At 35.5% G+C, this 26,468-nt stretch overlaps 3 protein-coding genes across 3 annotated transcripts; 1 reads left to right on the top strand and 2 right to left on the bottom strand.

Annotated features, from left to right (window-relative positions):
• Positions 1–148: 148 nt before the first annotated feature.
• LOC100368822 (peptide methionine sulfoxide reductase-like) lies at positions 149–9,242 on the bottom strand. The gene is made up of 4 exons (XM_006812221.3): positions 9,100–9,242; positions 5,496–5,668; positions 4,712–4,963; positions 149–4,060 (listed from the first exon to the last, which is right to left on the bottom strand). The coding sequence occupies exons 3-4, from the start codon at positions 4,936–4,938 to the stop codon at positions 3,838–3,840; spliced, it is 450 nt and encodes a 149-aa protein (XP_006812284.1). The 5' UTR covers positions 4,939–4,963; positions 5,496–5,668; positions 9,100–9,242; the 3' UTR covers positions 149–3,837.
• Positions 9,243–9,776: 534 nt separating this feature from the next.
• LOC100368973 (glucose-fructose oxidoreductase domain-containing protein 2-like) lies at positions 9,777–13,211 on the top strand. The gene has a single exon (XM_002731328.3). The coding sequence runs from the start codon at positions 9,777–9,779 to the stop codon at positions 10,968–10,970; it is 1,194 nt and encodes a 397-aa protein (XP_002731374.1). The 3' UTR covers positions 10,971–13,211.
• A 9,638-nt stretch (positions 13,212–22,849) lies between these two features.
• On the bottom strand, positions 22,850–26,206 carry LOC102801341 (uncharacterized). The gene is made up of 2 exons (XM_006812222.3): positions 26,108–26,206; positions 22,850–24,184 (listed from the first exon to the last, which is right to left on the bottom strand). Exon 2 carries the CDS (start codon positions 24,062–24,064, stop codon positions 23,051–23,053), a length of 1,014 nt encoding a protein of 337 aa, XP_006812285.1. The 5' UTR covers positions 24,065–24,184; positions 26,108–26,206; the 3' UTR covers positions 22,850–23,050.
• Positions 26,207–26,468: the final 262 nt, after the last annotated feature.

Raw genomic sequence — 26,468 nt, 5'->3', positions numbered from 1 at the left:
GCATTCAAAAGTTAAATAGTTTTAAGTGCACTTTAACCTAAAATGCATGATTTTAACCCAAAATCAACACCACTTAATATGGTATCATAGTACATTATTGTAAACCATAAAACTCAAAAGTTTAAATAAAACTCTTTCAAATGATATATAACTTGATTGGTAAAAAGCATATTTTACTCATGTAATTACAGTGATTAGAGGCAATTAATTAGTAATATAGTCTCCCAACCTGCATCTCTACCTTAAGCAAAAACAACTCAGCTCTGTCATTATTCCCTCTGTGATTTTTTCATTTCCTAAAATGATTTTATAAAATATCAATGATTGCATATACTCTGTATTCACACATGAGCTTTGTAGAGTTCAATATTGGTATAATTTCACTTTGCATCATCAATAAAAACTAAGTCTAAATAGAATTCGAAAGTACTAGAACTTTCATAAATCAAAAATCTGACTTGTCCACTTTAAATCCCTGTTCAAAACTAGGACGATTCAATCCAAGACGGCAGCCATTTTTTTTTTGGAATACATAGTATTCTGGACGTGTATTTTCATTCAACCTTGGTACATTATACATGTTAATATACATGTCCATGACAATTTGTTTTACCAATCAGATCAAAGATGGCCAACTGGTAGATATCTTGCTTTTAGGTCATACTACCCCCCGGTACTATATTTCCAACATTAGTGGACCATTCATATTTGGCACATGTTGGAATATATGTCCATGTTAGTTTGTTTGGCAGCAATCTTGTAAGTATCTTGGACATGCTTTGTTGGTTTTCAGTCAGATTTGGTACATACATTATACATGTTGAAATACACATCAATGATTAGCTTCACAAATTATTCAAAATGGCCAACTGGCAGCCATAATGCTTTTTTTTAGCTCCACTGTCGACTTTGTCGAGCGGAGCTTATCATATGAGTGATTGTCCTTGTCAATGTTTTACTTTTTCGACTTCTTCTTGAAAACTACAAGCCCGAATGCTTTGATACTTTGTGTATATGTACCTTGGGTAGACCTCTCTCAGATTTGTTCATTTCATGATGATATCTTCAATTCTCTAATTTTGGTGAATATTTTTGTCATTTTTTGGTAAAAAGTGACATTTTCGACTTCTTGTTAAAAACTGCAAGTCCAATTGCTTTGATATTACATATATAGGCACTCCATGTGGACCTCTCTGAGATTTGTTCAATTTATAATGATATCTTTAATTCTCTAAATTTGGTGATTATTTTTGTCATTTTTGGTAAAAAGTGATATTTTCAACTTCTTGTTGAAAACAGCAAGTCCCATTGCTTTGATACTATACATATTGTTCATTTTCTAATGATATCTTCTGTTCTTCAATTGAAATGTGCATTGCTAACAGCGGAGCCATCTCAGCTGACCGGCTGCTTGTTTTTCTTCTGTGACAATTAGTTTCATAATTGGATCAAAGATGGTCTGGCAGCCCATTTCCCTCACTAATATATCACATTCATGTATGTACTGTTTTCATTGATACTTTTGACAAATTGTCAAATGTATAAATTTTAATTTTGTGATTTGATTAAAGATGACAGTCTGGATTATAGGGACACATATGCAAGCCAAATTGTTTTATGATCAGCTCAAAGATAGTCTACTGTCGATAATTTCACTTTAGCTATATTACCATATCTCTGATACCCATGTACAGTCTCAAATTTTTGTCATTCATCATAATATACACTTTTATATTTATTTGAAGGAATATCTTCCAAAGGTTGTATTCAATGTTTATAGTCAAAAATCAAAATGTACATAAATCATTTGGGATAACACGAGAGATTCTGATTGGAAATGAATTGATGAATGGCAGGATTTCCTACTGAGATGTGCATTACCTTGTACAACAGATTACAACTTTAACTGACAATCAATGTTGTACGTTAATAACTTGGTAGATAAAAGATGCCAGACTTGCAGCCATCTTGTTTTATTTCAAGCATGAATAACATTTCTCCTAATAGCAACATGGATTTTGTCATTAACAATGTCATGTTTTGACAGGACCATCATCAAACAGAAATTGCTATACTGAAGAGGGGGGACTGGCTTTTTTTATTGTGTGGAAACATATTTTATCTTTTACATCTGGTAGAACATCACTAATCTCCCGATACCAATTTAGGGGATTAAGGAGATCAAATCAATTTCCTCTATTACTGTGAAATACTTTATTTTAGCTGGAATTAATTTTCGCTGAAAAAGAATTTAGGGTGTTTTGTATGGAATTTATTTTCACTGATTTTTAATGAGTTGAATGTGAAATATAGGGAAAAAAGTATATTCACTGGATTTTATTTTCAGCGAAAATAAATTCCAAGCGAAAATAAAGTATTCTACAGTATCTAACTATGCCTGCCATGGCATGTGGTCTTTTCCAAGCCTTTGATATTTTCAGAACAACTGAACAAGTAGGTTTTACAGACCTAATTAGTTTTGAATCAAGTCCATGGCACATTAGTTCACATGGGATTCAACAAGTTTCAAAATAAAATCAAAGACCTGAAAGATTTAGTTTTACTGCACCATTCTCATACAGTGGGCAATAATAGCAATTTCCTGAGCATAGCAATAACATTGTACTTTATTCACTAAAACTCACACTATTATTAATCAGCATATGAAAGTATGAATATTTAAAAAAAAAATTTTCCTTTATTGAATATTCAAGTCTTATTCAGAGGGTGCAGTTATGTAAATGTTTTATGGTGCTGTAAATGTGAAATTTATTTGAATTCTTTTCATAAACCACTGAAGAAATGAATTTGTGCACATCTCAAAATAAGGATAATATAGTATTATTTTATTGTTATTTTGAAATATTAATGACAACAGCATTTATCACTTGAGATTACTTTCTGGTATCACTAGGCGATAGTTATTGGCAGCAATGTATTAGAGTTACAATACATAGATACTTGATGGATTTTAGCAGGAAATTGTTCATTGTTTACATGACTGGAAGGATTTTTTTTTAAATCTAAATAGGATTTACACAGTAAAAAATTGATTGCTGTGTTTTAAATTAGACAAGGTTAATTAATTTGTTAAAACAGACAATAGTGAGTATTAGTGGATTAATTACTATATAGTTAAAACAGACAAATTGTACGTACTGCAAGATTGAAATATTACAATTATAAGTCAAATGTGTATTTCAGACATAAAAAGTTAAGACATATCAGAGCAATATCTCATCAGTCTAATGGATTCACTTTGGTGAGTGAATTGACCATCAGACATCATTACACCCTGTGTATGTAAAAAAATTAATAAATTAGAAATACACCAAGTTATAAGTGCAGATTTCTTCTTTCAGTAACAAGTTATGTAAGGTTTGGCTTCATTGAGTTTGCATATAGAGGTCAACAGATGAGGTCACCAGCTAGTTGGTGGTCACCAGCTAGTTGATGGTCAACAGATGGCGTCACCAGCTAGTTGGTGGTCACCAGCTAGTTGATGGTCAACAGATGGAGTCACCAGCTAGTTGATGGTCAACAGATGGAGTCACCAGCTAGTTGATGGTCAACAGATGCGGCCACCAGCAAGTTGATGGTCAGCAGATGAGGTCACCAGGTGGTTGGTGGTCAGCAGATGAAAATGATAATCCTATTTACACCAAAATCAACTTTTCACAAAATAAATGTGTATACTTTTTTGAAAATTGTGTAAATTTGGTCCAAAAGAAATTTAGTGATAAAAATTATGGCATTAAAAAGGCTAATCATTTACAACCTGATCTTAACCATTTTCACTAGATCAAATCAAAGATTCCAAACCTTGACAAATCATTGTTAGTGTAAAGGGCCACGACGAGCAGCCTGGCGTATGTATTTGGCTTGCTCAGAACTCAATCCTAACTTGTCACACTCCTTGTTGAACTGCTCCAGCATTCCATAGCCACCAACATAACCATTCAATCGTGTTGCCACATGGCTGTTTAGAATCTCCTTAGCTGATAAATTCAGGCTTGCGAATAGTCCGCGGTTATTACGCAGCAGATACTTTTGATGATAACTACAGGAAAGAACAGATTTAAACTTATTTCAGTTTTGAAGTGACATATTACTGCAAGTTGTATCATCATCTTGGAAGGAATTTATAGCATTTTGAAATACAAATCACTGCTGTATAAATCAAGTGGAAACACGCCCTCATGATTCAAATTGGGAATTATTAAAAACTCTAAAATTGGTAATTCTAAGCAAGGAACTACAAACCGTTTGTAGTTCCATGTTATAAGGGGAAGTGTAAACCAATTCCAAATGTTCTACAATTCATGTTTAACTTTCATGCGAGTGCCTTATTTGCACTATAAAACTACAGATAGAAATATAAGCCAAAATATGCATTTATTGTATGTTGGATGATTGAAATTGAACATATTTTGACCAGTGACAGGCTATTTCTATCAGAGCAAATATGATATGCCATGATGACTGCAACATTTCAGGAACCAGGATTTGATATTTGAGGTTGATAACAAAGACTGAATTTCATGAAAGTCAAGGTGACCCCATGTCAAAAATCGCCAGTGAAATACTAGTTGCTAAAACATTTTGCAATTTTCTAATGAAATTAAAAAAATTTATCCCACATAAAACTGCAGCCGTTTTTAGTATTGTAACAAAACTTTTCAATAATAAAAATTCTGATATATTGACTTACTCTTCTGCTTCGTAGAAGCGGTCAGCTTTTTTGATTTTGGTAGCAATGGTTCTTGACAACGTCTTCTGATGTTCATCACGGGTCTTCTCAGCTAACTCTTTCTGTTGGTCGTCATGATAGAAGATAGCAGACATGTACTGTCTGTTGTGACAAGCGGTAGAATCATGGTTCTCCCAAAACATTTTCAGCAACGACTCGTATGAAACTGTTTTTGGATCAAAATCCATTTCAACAGTTTCTGTGTGGTCACCTCTATGTGAAAATGGTGGAAAGAAACAATAATAAAATCAACAATCAATATAGTCTCACACCATAGTAATTATGATGCACCTCCAGGTCAGATAAACGGGAAACAATTTATATCTCACTCATTACTGTAGAATACTTTATTTTTGCTTGGAATTTATTTTCGCTATTTTCTGTGAAAATAAAATCCAGCGAATATACTTTTTTTCCTATATTTCACATTAAACTCATCGAAAATCAGTGGAAATAAATTCCATACACAACGCCCAAGCCTTTTCTGTGAAAATTGATTCCAGCGAAAATAAAGTATTCCACAGTACATGTATGTTGAAAGTTTTGGGTATGGCCCATAATAGCACTAAATAGAAGGGGTTGATGGCATCATGGAACCACAATAGAACTTAGTATCACATGACCTCACAGGATGTTGATATAATATATCACCACACAGTATCTTGATACTTTCACTGCAAGGGACTAGGCCATGTGTCAAAGTCCTGCCATTGAGTTAATTATGTGTAAATAAGTTCATACTCACAAGTCATGGTACGTTGGATTCAGTTTCTTTCCTCCAGTGTATCCGACCCTGGTGTGGATAACCCCGTCGACACAGCCAAACTGTGCCTCGGGGAACCAAAATCAGCTAAGTGCGAACGTGGCTTTCTGTGTTGGGATATCTGGTTCATAATATGTCATTTTTGTAATTGCAAACTGTGGAATAAAAATATAATTTGTATTTTACAAACATGATATATGCAGCAATTTAGAACAAGTCTTGGTTATTTAAAAAAAAAAATCAAAGGAGCCTACTCAGGTGAAAATTTCTTTAGTCGCCTTCTCTTTTTAATTTCTTGTTGATTGGAATAGTATATTTTGAGTTTTCGATGCAACATTCCGACGCACCCACATTCAACCACAAGAGCTCACGTGTATGCTTCGCACACGCGAGCTAAAAAGGTGAGTAACTTGATAAGCCAATTCACAGGGTCAAAAGTCAAGATGGTTAGCTGATAACAAAAAGGCAGGCACTAAAATATTATTTCAACAAAATTCGTGATTACAAGTTACCGTATTAGAAGCAAGCCTATAATGTATGTTCAAACAATTCTTTTCAAAAATCTTTAGGAGGTACACAAGCCTAAAACTGTCATCTAATTGTTTTGTAACTTTTTCCCCCAATACAGTAATTCAATGCCAAAAAATTAAATACTCAAACATTTTTTAATAATGCAAAAAAGATTCATACATGTACCATATTTGATCTTATAGTAGCACTCACATAAGTCACAGAGGCATTTCTGTGGTCAAAATGAGTCATATTTTAATGATTCAATCATTGACGAAATATAGTACTGATCTATTTTCAGGAATTTATTAGAAATTTTTAAAAGCATATTTTGAGCACAATTTATCTAGCTGTTTTACTATTTAACGGTAGTTACATATTAGTGAAAGCAATGTGATCCACAGAACTGTATGATTTTATTATTACACAAGATTCAAGAAATGAATATACCGGTACATGTAAGAATTATGTGTGGATATACTAGTAATTCATCAGAATAGTTTGCTACTGAGTGAGTGATGATTTTGAGCTCATGATTGTTAGGAATAAATTTGATAACTGCTTACAGACTTCCAGCATGTCATTGTTTGCATACTTTATTTTCACTTGGAATTTATTTTCGCTTGGAATTTATTTTCGCTATTTTCGCTGAAGGGATGATTCCGTGAAAATAAATTCCGGCGAATATACTTTTTTTCCTATATTTCACATTAATCTCATCAAAAATCAGGGAAAATAAATTCCAAGCAAAAGGCCCAAAAAGCCTTTTCAGCGAAAATTAATTCCAGCGAAAATCAAGTATTCCACAGTAAATAAAATGTTGTGGCACTATTACAGTAATTTGGCAAACATGCATACATGTCAATTACACTTCCTTAGCATGCTCCACCCATAAGAGTAAAACAATAACTAACCCTTTATAACAAAATGTAAACACCAGAACAATTTTTCCTGGAATGTTATTTTCAAACATTGTTTCCAGAGAAAACAAGTTTCCTGAAAGCAGTACATTGAGTGTGCACTACATGCATGAATGACCTCATTTCCTGTATGTGTATGACTTTATTTCCTTTATACCAGGATGTACCAAACAAACAGTAAACAAGGCACAAGGATATGTATATATAATGTTAACACTTTAAAATTACCTTGCCTTTTTAAGAATTTTGACTTGAAACTAGCTGATGGATATACTTGCCAAAACTATCACTGACAACATTCTTACAATTCCATTGTGTCATGTTATCTTTTACTCAATTATTTTGTTATTGTTTTGTACTTTTTAGTGACCTTACTGCTTTACTTACTGTTTAAAATCAGTGTTGTGTCAATGAATAAATATAAAATGTTATAATTTACACTGGACTCGGTCACCTAATGTGATATGCATTTTAAAAAGTTTAAATTAAAATTTGTTGTATGGTTGTACCATGGAGGTAAATCTATTTTTATCTCATGGTCGTACCATGGTCTACTTGACCCGCCCATGCTGTGCACGTGAGATAACAATATTTTAACACAGAGATAATAAATAAATACTAGTATTTAGATTACACTACCAGTAGTTCTTATAAATCAACCACACTGAAAAAATAAGCCTACACAATAAAGGGTTATATCCATGGGATAGTTATTTATAGAGCTTGTACGCATTACTGAGGACACTAATACTGCCAAAGGCTACAACAGTTCTTCTTGGAAAGAGCCTTTGTAGAGAGTGGTAGACAAGAATCAGTTTGTACAAAGGTTATTCAATTTCTTGGTCCAAGTTTCAGCCTGTCTCATATTTAACATGCCTGGAGTTCTGACTAATTTGAATCATGGATGGCGAAAAGATCTGGCACAAACGATCTGTTCAATTTGACTTAAGATATGGTTTGTTTTTAACCTATTTGCATTAGTCTAATACACATACTACCGGGTAACTTTTATGTTGTCTCCCCCCTTACACTTGTTCTATTGTTCTCTTCATTTCAGTATCTCCTAATTGGGCTGTAATTTTTTCGTGTGTGCTGAACCATAGACCAAAGGTCTATGGCTGAACTCAATGGTTTTATTTTCTCAAGAGTAATTTGACTTTCCTCACACCACCATCCCTCAACACTGTTTGAGCATGGATGTACTAAGAACTTAGTACATCCATGGTTTGAGGGACAGTGCTCACACTCACAGCAACCGACTCTGAAAAGGTTTGGAGACTGCAGTTTAGGTAAGTTTAGGCAGGGAGCTCCATAGTTTAGGTGTCTGCAGCTATTACCATGGGTATTTTGTTTATGTTTGAGCTTTGCTCTATGCCCAGGGACAGGCAGAGATACAAAGCATTTCACATTTTGCTGTTTTTAAGAGTAACTCACTGATTTTTTTGCTACATATCACCTTGCCTGCTTTTTTTTTTGCGAAAGGATGAAGACATTTCGTGCAAGGAGGTAACTTTTTTAGTTAAAAAAAACAAACCATTAGGCCAAGGGGACTGTGGTCTTCACGCTGATTTGAGAGTGTGATGGCCTTTGTTCTAGTTCAATTATATATTCAGAACGCGTCTTTTACAAGGGTTGGATTTAAATGTTACCTCGATATCCAAACTATGAAGAAATACGTCATGAATGTTAGACTATCATTAGTCATGGAGGTAAATTTTACCTCCTTCATAAATCAAATCATAGAACGTCTAAGCACTAGTCACTACAGCCCTTCTTTCGTTGGAGCGTCTAGGAAAGTGTATGGGTTGTTGCAAAGTCCATTGGTAATTACCTACGCGGGAGTTAGGTGTATTTATCTATCTTGCGATCGCTGTAAAAAAACTAACCTCAATCTGGCGATCCGTACGGTTTTTAGTTTTTAGAACAAATCGGAAGCAAACTTACTGCCACGGTTCTACTGAACACTTTGTACGTAGACAGCCATTGTTAACACTCGTGTTGTGATAGCTTATTCTACTGACTCGGAATCGGAACGGTGGATATAAATAAAATCTTAAATGACAGAAAATAATACAAAACCACACTCCACAGTGTCAACACCTCTAGTCCAATGAGTTTGCAAATAGCTAAAGTGTAAAATAAAAGATAGTACTTACTGGTTTCAAAACAGCAGACCAAGACGAATGAAACCTCCTCCAAAGAATTCGCAAGTGTGAAGTCATGTATCGATGCGTACCAATTTATAAGTTTATGTAAATGTGACCTTTACACTAAATGTTTATGTCGCAAATAAGTATACAGTCAAAGGTCAATTTTATGTCGCAAAACCAGGAGTACAATAGATTGCCTGCTCGTCTATTATTCTTCGTCTCCCATTTGGTTTAAACGATAAATAAAAATACACAATTACAGAAAGAAATGATAATAAACGTAAAACATCCACCAAACCTCATTTAAATTGTTAAAGTGTACTGACTGTCGCAAACGAGCACCATGGGGGCGCACTTCAAACCGACAGGACTTGGCAAACAAAATATGGATTGAGGAGGTGAAAAAATAGGTCACGTCGTTATTTTAACCTGAATGAAAAAATGTCTCCCGCGCTTGTCAAGCTGCTGACAGTACAATAACACTACTTGACAAAAGAAGAGGAAGGATTTAAACGGAGTTGAGGAACAGTCACAAACCGTTTCAACGGAAAACAGAAAATATAAATCGGTTTGTTTGGACTTGAAGATACCGGTAACTTATTTTCTCGCCTTCATTTGTTTTTATGCGAGATGTTGATAGTGTATTATTTCCCGTCTGTCGCATATCCGCGAAACTGTATCAAATGAAGATGCTACCTGGGGTCGGATTATTTGGCTATGGGTCCCTTGCCCGTGCTAAAATATCACTACTCCAAGCAGTGGGTTTTAAAGTTGAAGCGGTCTGGGCTCCAACCATGGAACTAGCCAAGGAAATAGCCACTGATATGAACATCCCGTTTTACACGAACCGCGTTGATGACGTGCTATTGAATCATAACGTAGACTTAGTATGCATCAGTAATCCGCCTATAATGCACTCACAGGTTGCAGTGAAGGCATTGGGTATTGGAAAACATGTTATGTGTGAGAAACCCGCTGGGTTGAACGAGATTGATGCATTCAAAATGGTTAACGCTGCCAGGTATTATCCTACCCTAATGTCTATCATGGGTCATGGACTGAGATTTCTGCCTGCATTCTCACGTATGAAGACACTTGTACGAGATGGATACGTTGGGGTTGTGCAATTGTGTGAAATTCGCGTACACTGCGGGAGTATAATAAAGGAGAAATACAACTGGGAATGTGATGAAGGAATGGGAGGTGGCACACTGAGTGTCATTGGTTCACATATGATTGATATCATCACCTACTTAATTAATCAAAAAGCAATCAAAGTGCAAGGACGATTAAAGACTTTGGTTGAGCAGACTGCCAAAATCAATGGTATTCGGCGAATCACAAGTGATGATTTCTGCACTTTTCAAATGGAACTGGATGGAGGTGCTTTTGCCACAATAACGTTGAACTCTCACTGCTCTGGCGTGTTCTCCCAGGAATTACTCATTGTTGGTACAAAAGGTCGTCTTGCTGTCAGAGAAGCTGACTTGTATGGTCAGTCATCAGGCATGACCAAAGAAGAGATAATAGTTGCTGATTCTCTCCTCATATCAGAACAGCAGAGACTTGGGGTTTCTGATGCTGTATTGAAGGAACTGCCACTGCCATACTTCAAAGGTGTTTTGAAGCTTATCTGTGCCCTAAAAGATGCATTTGAGAGAAGAGAGGATAAGCTGAGCTGGGATTCTGAACCAGTATCAATGGCGGCTACATTTGAGGATGGATTGTATGTGCAGGCGGTTATTGATGGCGTCCGCCGTTCTAATCAGACTGGGCTATGGGAAATGGTAGCAATGCTGACTGAGGAGCCGGATGCAAACCCCTATCTGACTTCTGCTGCAGTACATCGTAGTAGACATTCATTTACTTTTACTTAAGATTGATCAAAATAGTTTCCTGGGAATTCTTATGAATGTGATATTACTTTACACGAATTACACAAGTTCATACATGGTACTCTATGCGGAAGAACTAAAACATGACCCATTTAAATAGAAGATAATGAAATAATGTGTCTAGTACCATATTTTTCAAAAATAAAAAATATGGTTATGAATGTATTTGTACAAATACAGCAGTTTTAGTAGTTTGTCCTATGCTAATACATTGACAATAGAATGTGTCCTCATGTGGATACTCCTGTGCATCCACACTTCAAACCCGCCCACATTTGTAGTTGTAACAACTGTATTGATCAACCTTAAAGTGGTGCATCATATCTTATACATGTATGATTCCAAAGTGTTTCAATAGTTAAAGTGTTATTTTCATTGCAAAATGTTTTGTATAAGGTAAAAATATTCATTGGGTTTAATTTTAGCAAATTTAATGTTGTAGGGATAGTCATAATTGTAAATTAATTATCTGATTCGTGAAGGAAAGAATAAACTCTATGTTCTGCTTTTAGTTATCATAGAAATAAGCAAACGCTTAGCACTGAGTATACAAAATGGCGACTACTCAACCCTTAGTTTTGTCAGTGCTTTTTATGTGACTTTAGCCTTGTGTAGTGTTTATGCATTTGTGTCTAAAACAATATTTTCGTAAGATTTGGTCATCTTTTTATGATTATATTTAAACAAAAACAAATTTCAAAATCACAGTTATTGTTGCTTTAATAAAACTTGGTCAATATTTTTATTTTTACATCTTAACTATTTGTTAAGGTAGAAGCCAACTCATAAATTAAAACACCCAGAATTTATTCATTTTGCAATAAATTGTACTCCAAGGCAATATAAGGATATTGACGTAAATAAAGTTGGGGGTCACCAGCCTTTTTTTCGATAAAATTGATGGTTGTATTTTAGTGGAAAGTCGCCATTTTGACACTATTATAACACTTTTACCACAGGTTCTTATGGCAGAGATATTATGCAATATCTCAAAATCTAGCCTGGTGACATAGGCTGAAAAAATCATATATTGTTAATGATGGAGTACTTTTTGTTGTTCTGAATTATTTAAAAAATCTGGGTTTTAAAAAGTGTCAACAAATGCAATTTTTCTTTAACATTGGTGTTCTATAGAATTGTTCTAAAAATAGCAATTTTCAAGAAATATTAGGACACGTTTCTCAAAAAGCATAACTGTAACACACAAAATAATGCTATTACATTGTACCATGAGACATTAGCTTCATGATTGTACATAATATACTAATGAACATTGTCATGCGATTTATTACCAATTTTGTCAAAAATTATGACTAGGCTTCTACCTTAAGTGTTTTGAATAGTGTTCTACTGTGGCTAGGCACATTACAGCAAGTAAACAATGCATGTTTAATATTTGTAGCCAACAAGATCCTTTAACTGGGTCTGTTATTAGTAAGTATGCAATGAGATAATGTGGTTACATGTTTGTAAATGTTTCTGGAAAAACTTATAAATATATGTTATTATACATACCTATATATTATTTGTATAGCAGTAATTTTGTGATTTTTAAAAAATCAAAACAATCATTTTTAACTGTGTGAGGTGCCAATTGAATTTATTTTCAATTAGTCTTAGTTTACTACTGCCAGACACTGGTAAAAACAATCAAAATGTTTTTTTTTGTTTTGTCTTTCTCTTTTGTAAAACATTGTTTGTGTGTCTGTTTCTCCATCATCTTCCTGCCTAAATGTTTCAGTGTCAGATTGACAAATTTGATAATTGTTTGCAGAACTTAATCAAAAGTGATAAGGAACAGCGATAAGTTGTAAATTGTTTATGAAAGTATTTGAGCCAGCCATGCAATGCATTTGTATAATCAGATTATATGCCATTATTTTATGTTTTTTATAATGCAATTTTTAAAGTTATGAGTTTTTTAATTTAATATTTATAATTAAGTTAAAATTAAGTTAAAGGTACTGTATATTCCAGAAGTTTGTTTTTTTATAAATTTACCCACTTAGTTTTTGAAGAGGTGAGGTAATTGAACTCTGGACGCTGTAAGAAGCTACCTATCTCTTTCTTTTTACAATGATGAAATCTTGTGTATTCCTTTTATATGTATCCTGAAAATCTGTGATTTTCCTTACTTAATTCTCTTATGACCAGGGGGTAAGACTCTTTCTAGCCCAGTTGTGATTTAATGTGAATGGGATTTGGCTGGCCGGTTTTTGAGCCTTGTAGACCGACACACTAAATCACAACCGGGCATTGTACATGGTTCACATTTATTCACAACTGGGCAGGCAAACTCACAATTATTCACAATCGGACAGAGACTGAATCACAGTAAATTTTGAATGGTCAGGCATCAGGCACAGTAAATCACAATAGGCAGTCATTGTATCACACTTGCCTATGTTGCTTCACAGTAAATCTCAAACGGACGGTCACTCATTCACAGTAAATCTCAAACGGACGGTCACTCATTCACAGTAAATCTCAATCGGAGAGGCATTGAATCACAGTAAATCACGATAGGCAGTCACTGTATTCCACTTACCTATGTTGCTTCACAGTAAATCTCAAATGGACTGTCACTCATTCACAGTAAATCTCAATCGGACGGTCACTCATTCACAGTAAATCTCAATCGGACAGACACCCATTCACAGTAAATTTCAATTGGAGAGGCAATGAATCACAGTAAATCACAATAGGCAGACACTTTATTACATTTGACTTTTTGGCTTCACAGTGAGTCACAACTGGTCAGGTAAATTTTCACAGTGAAACCCAATTGGACATACATCGAGTCACAATAAATCTTGAGTGGCCAGTCACTCATTCACAGTAAATCTCAATCGGAGGCATTGAATCACAGTAAATGACAATTGGACAGGCACTAAATCATGGTGAATCACAATTGGTTAGTCAAAAGTTATCACTAAATCACACAAAATTATAAATTTTTACTGAATAAATAATGTTTGCTTTGCCACAAATAAATGCTATTACCTAGTATCTACAGGCTAAATTTCAACTATGGCAGATGTATCTTTTTCGTTTCTTCAAATCCTGCAAAATATAAGTGCACATGGTCAGGATTATATAATACTGACCAAGTCCCTGCTCCAAAACCCAACTTTCTTGGTAATTTTTTTTCATATGCCCCCAACACTAACCCCATCCCCCACCTCCTTGTTCCTACTCTATGTTTTTGTTCATGTCCCCCCACCCCAATGAGCCCATCCTGGTTTATGTTTTTTTTCCTCTTCCTCGCTGTCTTTGTCCCCTTTTGCCTGCATCTCTCAGTGTTGGTCTTCCTCTCACTGTGGGGTTTCTTCCTCTGCCTGTAGTGAGTCTTCTATCTGCCCATAGTTGTTGTGCCTGCACTTGGTCTGCTTCATCATACTGTGTCTCACAGGTTATGGTGCTTTTTCCTGTGGATACGTGGTGATATGGCAAAAAACAATCTTTGCACAGATTGATGCCACACTCCCTGCATAGGTACTTAGTAATGTGGTATCCTCCAGCCCTTGTCTTGCGCCCCATTTTTATACAAAATCTGCAGCTGTGGCCACGTCCTGCTAATTTCACCAATACATGGTTTTTGTATGTTGTAATGGTTTGTTCAGCATTTCGGACCAGTCGTTTTCGAGATGTATAACCACCTACCAGAGAAATACCCACTTCAGCTTGGTATTGCTTGTGTGCCATTTTGCTCTTTGTCACCTCCTTGTATATTACAAAACTATTGACCAGAGCAATATCCAAGAAAAAGTAGAAAACATACTTCCACCATTTCTGAGCCTGGCGCTGTGCAGAAAAGTATGATCTCAGCTGGTTTGCCCTGTCAACTCCACCCATATATTCATTGTAGTTTTCTATCATATCAGGTGCAGGCAGAGTAAATGCAACACGTCTTCTAGTCGTCTTATCCTTCACATATCTAACTACCCGACTATCTCCATGGCGAAATCCATCATGGCATGTTGTTAGGGCACTGAATAGTTTGGAGTCTTTCCAAACCACTGCAACCAATTCTCCTTTTTGTCTGGCTTCAAACTGACCCCGCTCTAAATGCTCTATTTTAGCCATGTTTGGGTTTTTTTTTTCCCCTCTGAGGCAAGTAGGAAATCCTATCCTTGATTGGCGAGTGCTACCAATGGTGAGTACAGCATGTTCATTCAACATGGTCATTGCAAGCTCTGGGCTTGAGTAATAACTATCGGTGTACAAGATGTGGTTACGTCCACCGATATGTCTAATCAAGTCAACACATAAATTGAGTGTTACTTTGTCAGCTCTAGTGTGGTCAGCTGCAGTTGTGGTCATGAACTCAATTGCACCTACATAGCTGGATACTGCATCAGCCATTACATACACTTTGAACCCCTTGGCCCGAGGTTTACCATGGATGAATACAGTGGGAATACCAGATTTGCTCCCTTTATAGCCCACTATGGCTTCATCAATTGCAATTTGTCTGTGGAGGTTGTATGATGAACATGACTTTTCCATAATTTCATCCATCACTGGTGCTACCTTGTACAATGGCTGTGCCCGTCTACCAGCATCACGTAATAAAGGCATGGATATATTGGCTGGATCCTTGTCAGCATCATTGCAGTGAAAATACTGCATTATTTTTTTAAATCTGTTACGGGACATGGTTTTGGCTACAAATTCATTTCTTAGGCTTTCTGTGGTAGACCAATAATCATTAAGTGCCATTTTCGGATCAACACCCATGGTTATGACTATTCCCAAAAATGCTTGCATCTCCTCATCAGTAACAGGATACCATGATACATCTTTTTTGCGTTTTTTATTTTGCTTCCATTCAGCATACTTGTTAGTTTCTTTGCGAAGTCTTTTCATTAAGCGATGAGTGAAAATTGTATGAAATGCATCAAGGGGAGTGCTATTCTCAGCAATGTGTATGTTTGGCCCAGGCTCAGGGCCAGTGAATGGTTTTTCTGAATGGCGATGCAAATGTGATGACCACCCCTCATCATCTGCATCATCATCACTGCTATCATTAGGATATTCCTGTGGCTCATCATACCTATATTTATGTGTCCATGTGTCTTCTATTCTTCTAACAGCAATATTTTTGCCTATACGTTGCCTGGATCTATTGCTTAGTCCAATATAGGGATTAACTGTATCCATATCAGACCCTTCTGATTCCCCTGAGTCACTGGGGAAAACAAGACTGCCAGCATCAGTATCGTACTCTATTTCTGTGGTCTCTGCTGCTTCTGTTTGTGTATTTACTTCCCCTTCACTATGTTCAGCCTCCCCATTATCTGGTTGTTCAATTGCTTCCCCATCACAAAGCTCAGGCTCTTTATGGTTTGGTTTTTCACCTGCTTTCCCATCACCATGTTCAGTCTCTCCATGTTGCACTATTTTAGTTTGGTTAAATTCTTCATTACCCGACTCATCAATGTCCATTGACTCTCCCCCTGTCTGGTGCTTGTCATAGTCTCCTTCTGAGACAATTTCCCCATCTTCCCTGTCATAAATTTGCCCTTCACTACCCTCTACCCTGTCTGGCTCAGGGACACTACTGCATTCATTTTTTGTTGTTTTTCTACTTTTTTTCTTCTTACGATGTTTTTTTCTCCTATGCTCACTCTCCTCTCTTTCTGACTGTGAGGTGGTACTCGCCATACGTTTTTCTTTTTTCTTCTCACGCCTTCTTTTTCTACTTTTTCTCTTATTATCTGACTGTGTGTTGGCAGTACTGACTGAGGCACTATAATTACCACTGCTTGAGGGGCCATGAGAGGCATCATCAGTTGCATCAGCAGTTGCATCAGCTTTATGCATATATAACCTTGATACCTCACCTGATCTGGTCCTTTTCCCCTCCATCAGCAGAGTATTTTCGGCTTGAGTAAGGTTTAGGGCTGCTAAATCTCTCAGAGTCATGTTTTCACCCAAAGTGGCAATATGCTTTTTCTTTCTCCTGGAAGGCACTGAAAATTTAAGTAAAAAAAATAATTGAAAAACAAGCTTGTTAACATGATTTATTTTGTATGTCTATCCATTTGTCATTTACTGTGAAATTGCTTCTGTCCATTTATTATTCTGTGTGATCAGTTGCCGTCCATATGGTATTTACTGTGAACTCAAGGACTGTCCGCATAGGCATTACTGTGACTCAATCAGTGCCCACACTACATACACTGTGATTGTAAACTTGTCCGATTGCAACTTACTGTGATTAGAATACAAGCCATTTGGTACTTACTGTCAATGGATGATTGTCCGACTGTGACTGAAAATGATATTTTAAATCCAATATTTTTCTCCACTGGATTGGGAAAATGCTTCTTTTTGCCACTTTTGCACACAGGGAAATTGACTGCACTCCTGTCAAACAACAACTAGCTCACACTAAACATTCCTGCTCAAGGACAGTGAAATTCAATCTGATATCATAAAAGCAGTGTCATATTCCCCACTCCCACATATGTTCACACTTAATCACTATAGGTCTAATGTTCACTTTTGGCTCAATCACACTAAATCAAGAGTGGTTTCAAATGAGTTGAAACATCTTGAATTTTCTGGTGATCACAATAAACACCAAATGGTCATAAGAGGATTAATATCCTCTATTGCTATAGCTTGGTTAGCTTCTTATTAATTTGTTGGTTCCTCGACCCTTGCCAAACTTTGATTTTAATTGTATGTCAATGGGTGATAGTGATGTTAATTGGTTGGTAAATATAGCATGCTGCTAATCAGAATATGGTCATTTTCCAAGCAATGGATGACAGTTGTATGTTTTTCAAACATGCTGTATCAACTGATAGTTGCCACAGAGATAGACTTGCATACAGTCCCTTGTTTATTTGATGTTGTTTTCTCAATAAAATAAAATGTTATAGAAGTGGTCAAGCCGTAAATGGCGAAAGCCGAGTTTTGCGGTAACCCAACTTTCGCAGTAACTCGGCGTTTGCCATTTACACTTCAATAACATTTTATTTTATTTTGAAAACAACAACAAATAAGCAAAGTACTGTATTCAATTCTACCACAGGAATGAACGTGTGACTGCCCCTTTACTTCATGATATTGGAATAAATTTACTTGATTAATGAGCAAAAACAAGGCAACATCAGACTAGTATAAATAGGACAAATGGACCCACAAAATGATAGGAAGTTAACCAGGCTACTATTGCTAATACACTCGTAAAAATAATGTGATCTGTTTTATAAGTTTGTGTTGGTCTTTTTAGATGAACTTTTGAAGTATTTACTGGTACATAATTATAATTATTTCATGAATTGCATTTGTTAATGTTTACTGCAAGTACCCTGTATACATATTTAGCTACAGAAAATTTAAGTAAGTATAATTTTATTATAAAAAATGTAATTATTGTTAATTTCTTTACTACCGGTACTAACAATAATTTAATTACAATTCATTGGAGTATAACAAAGTGTATATACAGGCTGATTTGCTTATAGGACAGCTCAAGTCACTTTTAATCCAGACACCAAATATTATCACCATGTCCCTCGATTTAAATTAAACATTGGTAGTACCCCGTATATATAATGGGAACTCTCAATATTATTTCTATTATCTCCACAAATACAACAATGAATTAAAATAGTGTAACCTATAAATAATCAAGTCCAATTCAGCTGAATTACTTTGTTAAAAATTTCAACCACTCATCCTTCTGTAATCGTGGCAGTCAGGGTAATAGTAATTGTGAAGCAAAATGCATTTACATAATTATATACAGTAAGTAGACTTTTCTACAAAATCTGAATATGATTTCTTATACTATTTTGAGTCTAAAAGTTGTAAAATGTGATCACCTTCAATTCAAATAATACTGAGGTTTATTTGAATTGAAGGTGTTCACATTTTACATGGCAAACATGTAGTTAAACATAAACCACATGAAGACACAGTGATTACAAATGCTGTAATCTTAGTATATTGAACAATTTTTGAATTCTTTGATTCATACAACAATGATAGAGCTAAAGTTATCTGAAAACCACTGTGTGATTTGGGATAGACTTTAATATTTTTGAAATATCTCCATACAAGGACTCCCTGGCTTTCTGAAATACTCTAAAATACTTTAATTTCACTTTTAATCCTGCAAATATACCTTTTTTTCCTATATTTAAAATTCAACTCGTCAAAAATCAGCTAAAATAAATTATTTTACAATATCTTGATATCATGACTACCTTTCTGAAGTATCTCAACCTTATGCATCCCTGCAGCACAGTATCTCTGTACTATTAGTTTTATTACATTAGTGGATATTTTAATTGTAAACATTTGTGTGTTAAAGTAAGCCAATCAAGTTCAGTTCAATGGAGTAAGTTTTATCTTATATACACTATTTAAAGTACTACGGTAATCAAGTGTACTTTGTTTTGAGCGTATGTCTTTCAACAGCTGTTATTTTAACTTTGTTAATTATTGAACAGTATGTATACTTTCATAATATGCATTAAAATTAATTTGCATGTATATTCAAATATACACATTTTGTGGTATGCTAAATTCATATGTATGTATGTATGTATCATTAATTCAGTCAAAGTTACTAGAATAACTATGATTCAATATCAGCCGAACTCAGATTGTGTGAGCATGTTACTCGGCTTATAAGCAATGCATTATGGGAGAGAACTTTCCCTGGTATATACATGTACGTGAATTCGAAGCCTCTTATATGGAAAACTGACTAAATTGAACATAAATTTTTTACTCACTTGTGCGAAGCAAACATTGGGGGTCTTATGTGTGTATGTATGTGTGTTTTTCCCACTTATATCTAAAAATAATTTTCAGATTTAAATGAAGCTTTGTGCATAGATTCTCTGGGTTAATGCTCAGATCTGATTAGTTTTTGGTTGTAATCTGGGCATATTAATGACCTTATTTGCATGTTAATTATCCATAAACATTTTCTCTTTTTCTCAATACATGTAACTACTTAATTTAACTAATTTCAACAAAACTTGTTACATAGATGGTATGGGATAATGGTTGAAATCCGTACATGATAATGACATAATTTGTTTATAAATTTGTTATAAGTTATAGGTGACAACGTTTCCATACTATGTTTTGCCTGTTAAATACATAATAGTGTTGATATTTGTGTGCCGGGATTTTATCCAGTGGGTGTTTCTCCTGCCGGAATTTCTTATGCTACGTGGTCTGACCAAACATCAATTTGAGGTATGAGATATGGTATAATATATTCACTATGATAACCAATGGTATGTTTTGTTAGTGACAAAATGCCCCACTCATTAAAAATATGACCATAAACTGGAGTACAAACATCGCGTTTATATAGTTTCAATTGTTCGTTTTTATTGTTTCCGAAGTTTCTATAATCATGTTTCTGGCAATTCCATTATACTTTCAACGTAATTTTAAAAAAATGGAATTTTGAATATTATTTAATAATTAACAACATAATCGATACATGGAAAATGAATTACTGTGAAAACATCAAATTTTGGGGGAAATGTTCTAAGAAAAATCTAAATCTACAACTTGGCAAACAGTATCTACAGCTTGTTTTAATCTCAGACTAGTATACAAACGATATTTCTCGCTGTTGCAGAGTTTGCAGAAGATTTCCAACATTTTTTTTCGAGAAGGGCACATATCGCTGCGTTTCGAGCGATCATACCATTTTGTGTGTCAACAATAACAGTTTTGTTTTTGTGTTCAGGGGTGCCGAAAGATGGGGTGTGTTATTTTTGTCGCGTTCGACTTCATAGTACTACAACTGTTGTTTGTGTAGCATAATCCTACCGGGCGGGCGGGCGGAACATTACAACCTCCAGCGCCTGGGGTATCATAGTACCAGTAGTACGTGTTATACGCGTTGTTCGTAACTATCGTCCTCAGATTCGCTAAATTTTTCCGTAAATGCCATTTTAGAATTTCGGTGTGGTCATGGAGGTAAAAAGAATTATCTAAGTCTCGCGATTTATCGTGATAGTTGATTGGAATATGAATAGATCTCACGATATTTTGTGAGATCTTATGATAATCTTGTTGCTCCGCAACGCTAACTGGATAAGATAAGAACTGAAAACCTAAACAAACAAACAATCTCGGTTACTAAATTAATAGAAAACGCCGCGTTGCAAGTCTGTTGTATACTAGTCTGAGTTTTAATACACAGGTTATACTATGAAATATACATCGCAAAAGAAACACATTCTGTCGATATTTGGTCGTAAAAGTAGTATTATTTAATTGAAAAAGCATAAAAATACAAACAAAATGAGAGAATTTTTGTGTTTTTGCCAGGCGAAATTATAAATCACCAACCGAGAAATAAAAAAAACATCGCATTATAACTACCATTATCATTATGACTATCCTGTGAATATGTTATCATAAATGGTGTCAACATTTGAGCATGTTTGAAACCCGACTGCAGAATATTGCATCAGACAGAGAAGTAGAAGGTATAAACTTGCAGCTTATCGGCTGAGATAGCTCCGCTGTTAGCAATGCACATTTCAATTAAAGAACTGAAGACATCATTAGAAAATGAACAATATGAATAGTATCAAAGTAATCGGACTTACAGTTTTCAACAAGAAGTCGAAAATATCACTTTTTACCAAAAATAACAAAAATATTCACCAAAATTAGAGAACTGAAGATATCATCACAAAATGAAAAAATCTGAGAAAGGTCTACATGTAGTATCTATATATGTAATATCAAAGCAATTGAACTATTGGTTTTTAACAAGAAGTCGAAAATAACACTTTTTACCAAAAATGACAAAAATATTTACCAAAATTAGAGAATTGAAGATATCAACATGAAATGAACAAACCTAAGAGAGGTCTACCCCAGGTACATATACACCAAGTATCAAAGCATCCAGGCTTGTAGTTTTCAAGAAGAAGTCGAAAAAGTCAAACATTGACACGGACGACGACGACGGACAATCACTCATATGATAAGCTCCGCTCAACAAAGTCGACAGTGGAGCTAAAAAGTTAGGGTCCCATGCGACGTATACAATGCACGTAAGAATACATTGTTATTTCACATGAAATGCGCTGCGTGATAGTTTTCGACACAGACACATTTTTACTTTGACAAGCAGCCTGTCGGCTGAGATAGCTCTGCTGTTAGCAACGCACATTTCGAATAAAGAACAGAAGATATCATTAGAAAATGAACAATATGCATAGTATCAATGCTATGGGACTTGCTGTTTTCAACAAGAATTCAAAAATATAATTTTTAACCATAAATGATTGTGGTTTTTAACAAGAAGAAAATATCACTTTTTACCAAAAATGACAAAAATATTTACCAAAATTAGAGAATTAAAGATATCATTACAAAATGAACAAATCTGAGAGAGGTCCACATGTAGTACCTATATATGTAATATCAAAGCAATTGGACTTGCGGTTTTTAAGAAGTTGAAAATATCACTTTTTACCAAAAATGACAAAAATATTCACTAAAATTAGAAAATTGAAGATATCATCATGAAATGAACAAAATTGAGAGTGGTCCATACGTAGTATCTATATATGTAATATAAAGCAATTAGACTTGCGGTTTCCAACAAGAAGTCGAAAATATCACTTTTTACCAAAAATGACAAAAATATTCACCAAAATCAGAGAATTGAAGATATCATCATGAAATGAACAAATCTGAGAGAGGTCTACCCAAGGTACATATACACCAAGTATCAAAGCATTCAGGCATGTAGTTTTCAAGAAGAAGTCGAAAAAGTAAAACATTGACACGGACGACGACGCACAATCACTCATATGATAAGCTCCGCTCGACAAAGTCGACAGCGAAGCTAATAAAAAAACACGTTTATTTATTTACATAATATCGTTGTAGATAATTATGATAAAATCAAATACATTGTATATACGTATAATGACAATAATGTAGTAAGCGACGTGCGATTAATGAGAGTGCCAGTGACTTGCTATAAACTTTAAATGTGATAACAGCTTACTAAATTAACTTTTCTCGGAACAATAAATATTATCATATTAATAATTTAATTCTTTGGAAACACTGCTGTACTCTCCTAGAATGTTTGGGATGTATGAAAACTGATCGCACCATGACAGTAAATGTTTGTCAACATCGAGCGATAGATCGCCAATTTCGTTGTCACGTGTCTCGCATTCTGGCGACGGTACCAGATTCTGACAAACATCTGTTGACAGAGGGCGCTGACATATATTCGAAATGACGGACACGTCATTCTTTAACAAGATACTCATTGACTCCCGTGGTCGACTTGTTAATTTGTTGTTGAAACATTTATTCTGTTCGTTTGTGATCAAATTTGTCTTTGAGGTACGTGGGTGTAAGGCTTGTGATTTCAACAGTTTCAGCGTTTCAACAGTTGAAGCGCCCTCTTGTGACGATTGTTTGACATCGAGTAATAAACCGCGAAGTACACTGATGTTTTCGTCGGGTGGACTGTTTTGATTTCTTTTTTTCAGAATTGTAATTTCGGGTGAGTTATATTCTGTTGCTGAACAACCAGGCACAATTTGTTGTGGTTTAGATGTTATCTCCATGCCAACAAAACTTGCTCCGGCATTGTCGTTTGAAATCCCCTCGTTCACTATACTCGAATTACACTGCAAAGATTCAACATGATCACAATTTTCAGGAAGTTCGTATTTTCTTTTCTCCAGCTGTTGCTCAAGAATTTTTATATATCGTATCGCAAGTCGCAGTATGTCCTTTTTTTGAAGCGCGACCGCTCTCCCTCTTCGTTGCTTGTCGCAGAGGGCCTCCTTTAGCAACTCTTTAGGTAGAGGCAGTGTTCGCTTCAGGGTATCCATAGCTTTGTTAAATGTCTGAAGTCGAGCCCTTTCCTTGGCGGCAGCATCTGGGCGATGTCTGGTAGAATTCATTGGCATTTCTTGCTTGTTTACGGGGACAACAGTTAAAGGCAAGCGGTAATTGGCATGTCTTGACGAGAGCCGTCTCACAGTCGCACGTTGAGGACAACCTCTGCTCACGGTTTCTTTCTGTCTGGATGACATAGCGACGATTGGTACGGATATCAGATGTCGAAAATTGTATGCACGATATATATTAATCTAAGATACACTGGTTCACTTTAATTGGCCTCGAGTGGATATGTGACATAAATTGATGATAGTCTGTGAATTAGAAAATAATATCCAGGTTACTATAGACATCATACACAAAAAGAAGGTCTATGATTGTCATGACATGATGTGTGATCAAAAGATATGTCTTTCCTGCCATGGTCCTGCTACAATGTTTGAAACATTGGTTGTGTGTGCGTGTTTGGTGCCGATATATACTGAATGTGTACAAACAATCGGGGTTTTGCCAGAGTCTGGAGCCAGGAATTTCGACACACAATCAATGGGCGCACTACATATATAGCCCCGTACTATAAGCATATTTTAGATTTCAAAAAATGATTATAATTCATAATTTCTTATGTACTGCCAATGACAAACCAAACCTAATGTACCACATTGACTGGTTGTTACAACAATGCTTTTGTTGGTACGCCAACCGTGTATAATATAGTATACTAGTATTTATTGACACAATACTGACTTTAAAAAAGTGCAGCAGTAAGGTCACTAAAACTATAGAACAGAGAAAAAAAATATTAGTAATATAGGTCACGGCACAGAGGAGGATTTCTCGCTAAAACCATGGAACTTTATAGTTCCATGCTAAAACGAAGCATGGTACCTCCATGAACGAAGTAACCCATGCATGGTCGAAATACATCAAATGTCATTTTTGTTTGAGTAACGATTTATCCCACCGTAACCAAAAAACACAACAATAATCATAAGCAACTAAAATCTTACGGAAACAAACCAAGGCGACAATTTTATGTGGTATATTTGCTGGTGCACGACACTCATTACTTTGCGCACGTGGCTTCACATGGTCACAATCCCTCCACTGTGACATGGTGTACCCACCGTACTTTCCCGACACATTAGATGTACTGTGGGCGCGGGTAATTCACATGCTCTGAACATGAAACTCCATGGTCGGAATACATCAAAGATATTTTGTTTGATTACCGATTTATCTCCCTGTCTTAGAATCTCATAATTACAACCATAATCATAATCTTCTTAACAGAAGTGTTGATATCCGGTGACGTTAATTAGCAACGTGTAAATACGACTGATATATCCCGATGGTTTGTCCCTGTGATGTGACCGATTAGTTGGTCAACCATGCATGGTCAAACCATAGTAAGGTAGGAACTGAATCCAAATTATCACGAGACTGAACGAATACCGGGACACTACGAGCAGCGATGAATTGTGTTATGTATGAAGAGTAAGGAGAACCCCGTGATAGCCTTTTCTGTCGGCGTTTTGACCTCATAAAGAAGTTGTAAACATTGTTACTATGGCAACACTGTATTCAATCTTAAACGTCGACATCTTTGGTATGAATTAACAACTGCGTGAGAAATGGTGCGTTCAGTTTCAAAAATCTCTATGAATACACCATGGAGATAATAATATTCATGAATACACTAACTCATATGGCTGCTACGATACTCGCTCAAATACTAGTATGTCCAAATTTGGGGTTTGAGGTTTAACAATGTAAATAAAAAAATGAGTATAGCATTCGTATAACACCACACACGTTTACAAACAATTTGAAGTTGGACTATTTCAGACCCAACGAAATCACCACTATGTTTTCGTCCGTATTTCTCTAGAAACGAGTACGCGATATATGTTAATAACCGATCCCCATTACATGTAAAGGACATGTTCTTTGTCTCCCTGAAGTGTCACACATTTCCGATGATATTATCATTACATAGACGAATTTTAAAATGTCACAGACGTTGTTCAGCACGGGAATTTTGAATATACATGTAAATGTATTTTACCTCAGACTATGAACCTACATGCTTAGACCTAGAGCTAGAAAGGGATCCCATTCCAGCTCCATGCTTAGACCGATGTCGAGCATACAACGACGAATTCCGCGTTAAATGGGCACTTGACATCCCGTAAACGGTAATAGTATATCAAACCGATAAGACAAATTCAACTCACCTCGGATAAGTTCGGAGAATGGTGTGTGTGTCGGGTTCTTCTTAAAAACGATCTTGTCTTCACCAAACAACCACGTCTGCGCTCAACGAAGAAAAGTGGTTTTGTAAAAATCTGTTAGTTTGTTTAGTTATTAGACAGTTCCTGTATCACGTGGTAAAGGGAATGTGTTTATTATAAGCACCTGAAATCGGCTATCTTATAGTGTTTCTTATTGGTCAATGGTGTATTACGTAATAAGTCTTCTTGTACCGGCTCATGTGATTTGTACGATACAAGATTATCCGCACAATTCTGATTGGTGGAGGAAAGTCACGTTGCTGCTTGAAGACAAATAAAGACACCGCTTCTCCTCAAACGCGAT

This window comes from Saccoglossus kowalevskii, chromosome 6 (genome assembly GCF_978046115.1).
Source record: "Saccoglossus kowalevskii chromosome 6, keSacKowa6.1, whole genome shotgun sequence".
Taxonomy (NCBI): Eukaryota; Metazoa; Hemichordata; class Enteropneusta; family Harrimaniidae; genus Saccoglossus; species Saccoglossus kowalevskii.
The sequence above is the reverse complement of the archived record's forward strand: the minus strand, read 5'-3'. Positions and strand labels throughout refer to the sequence as shown.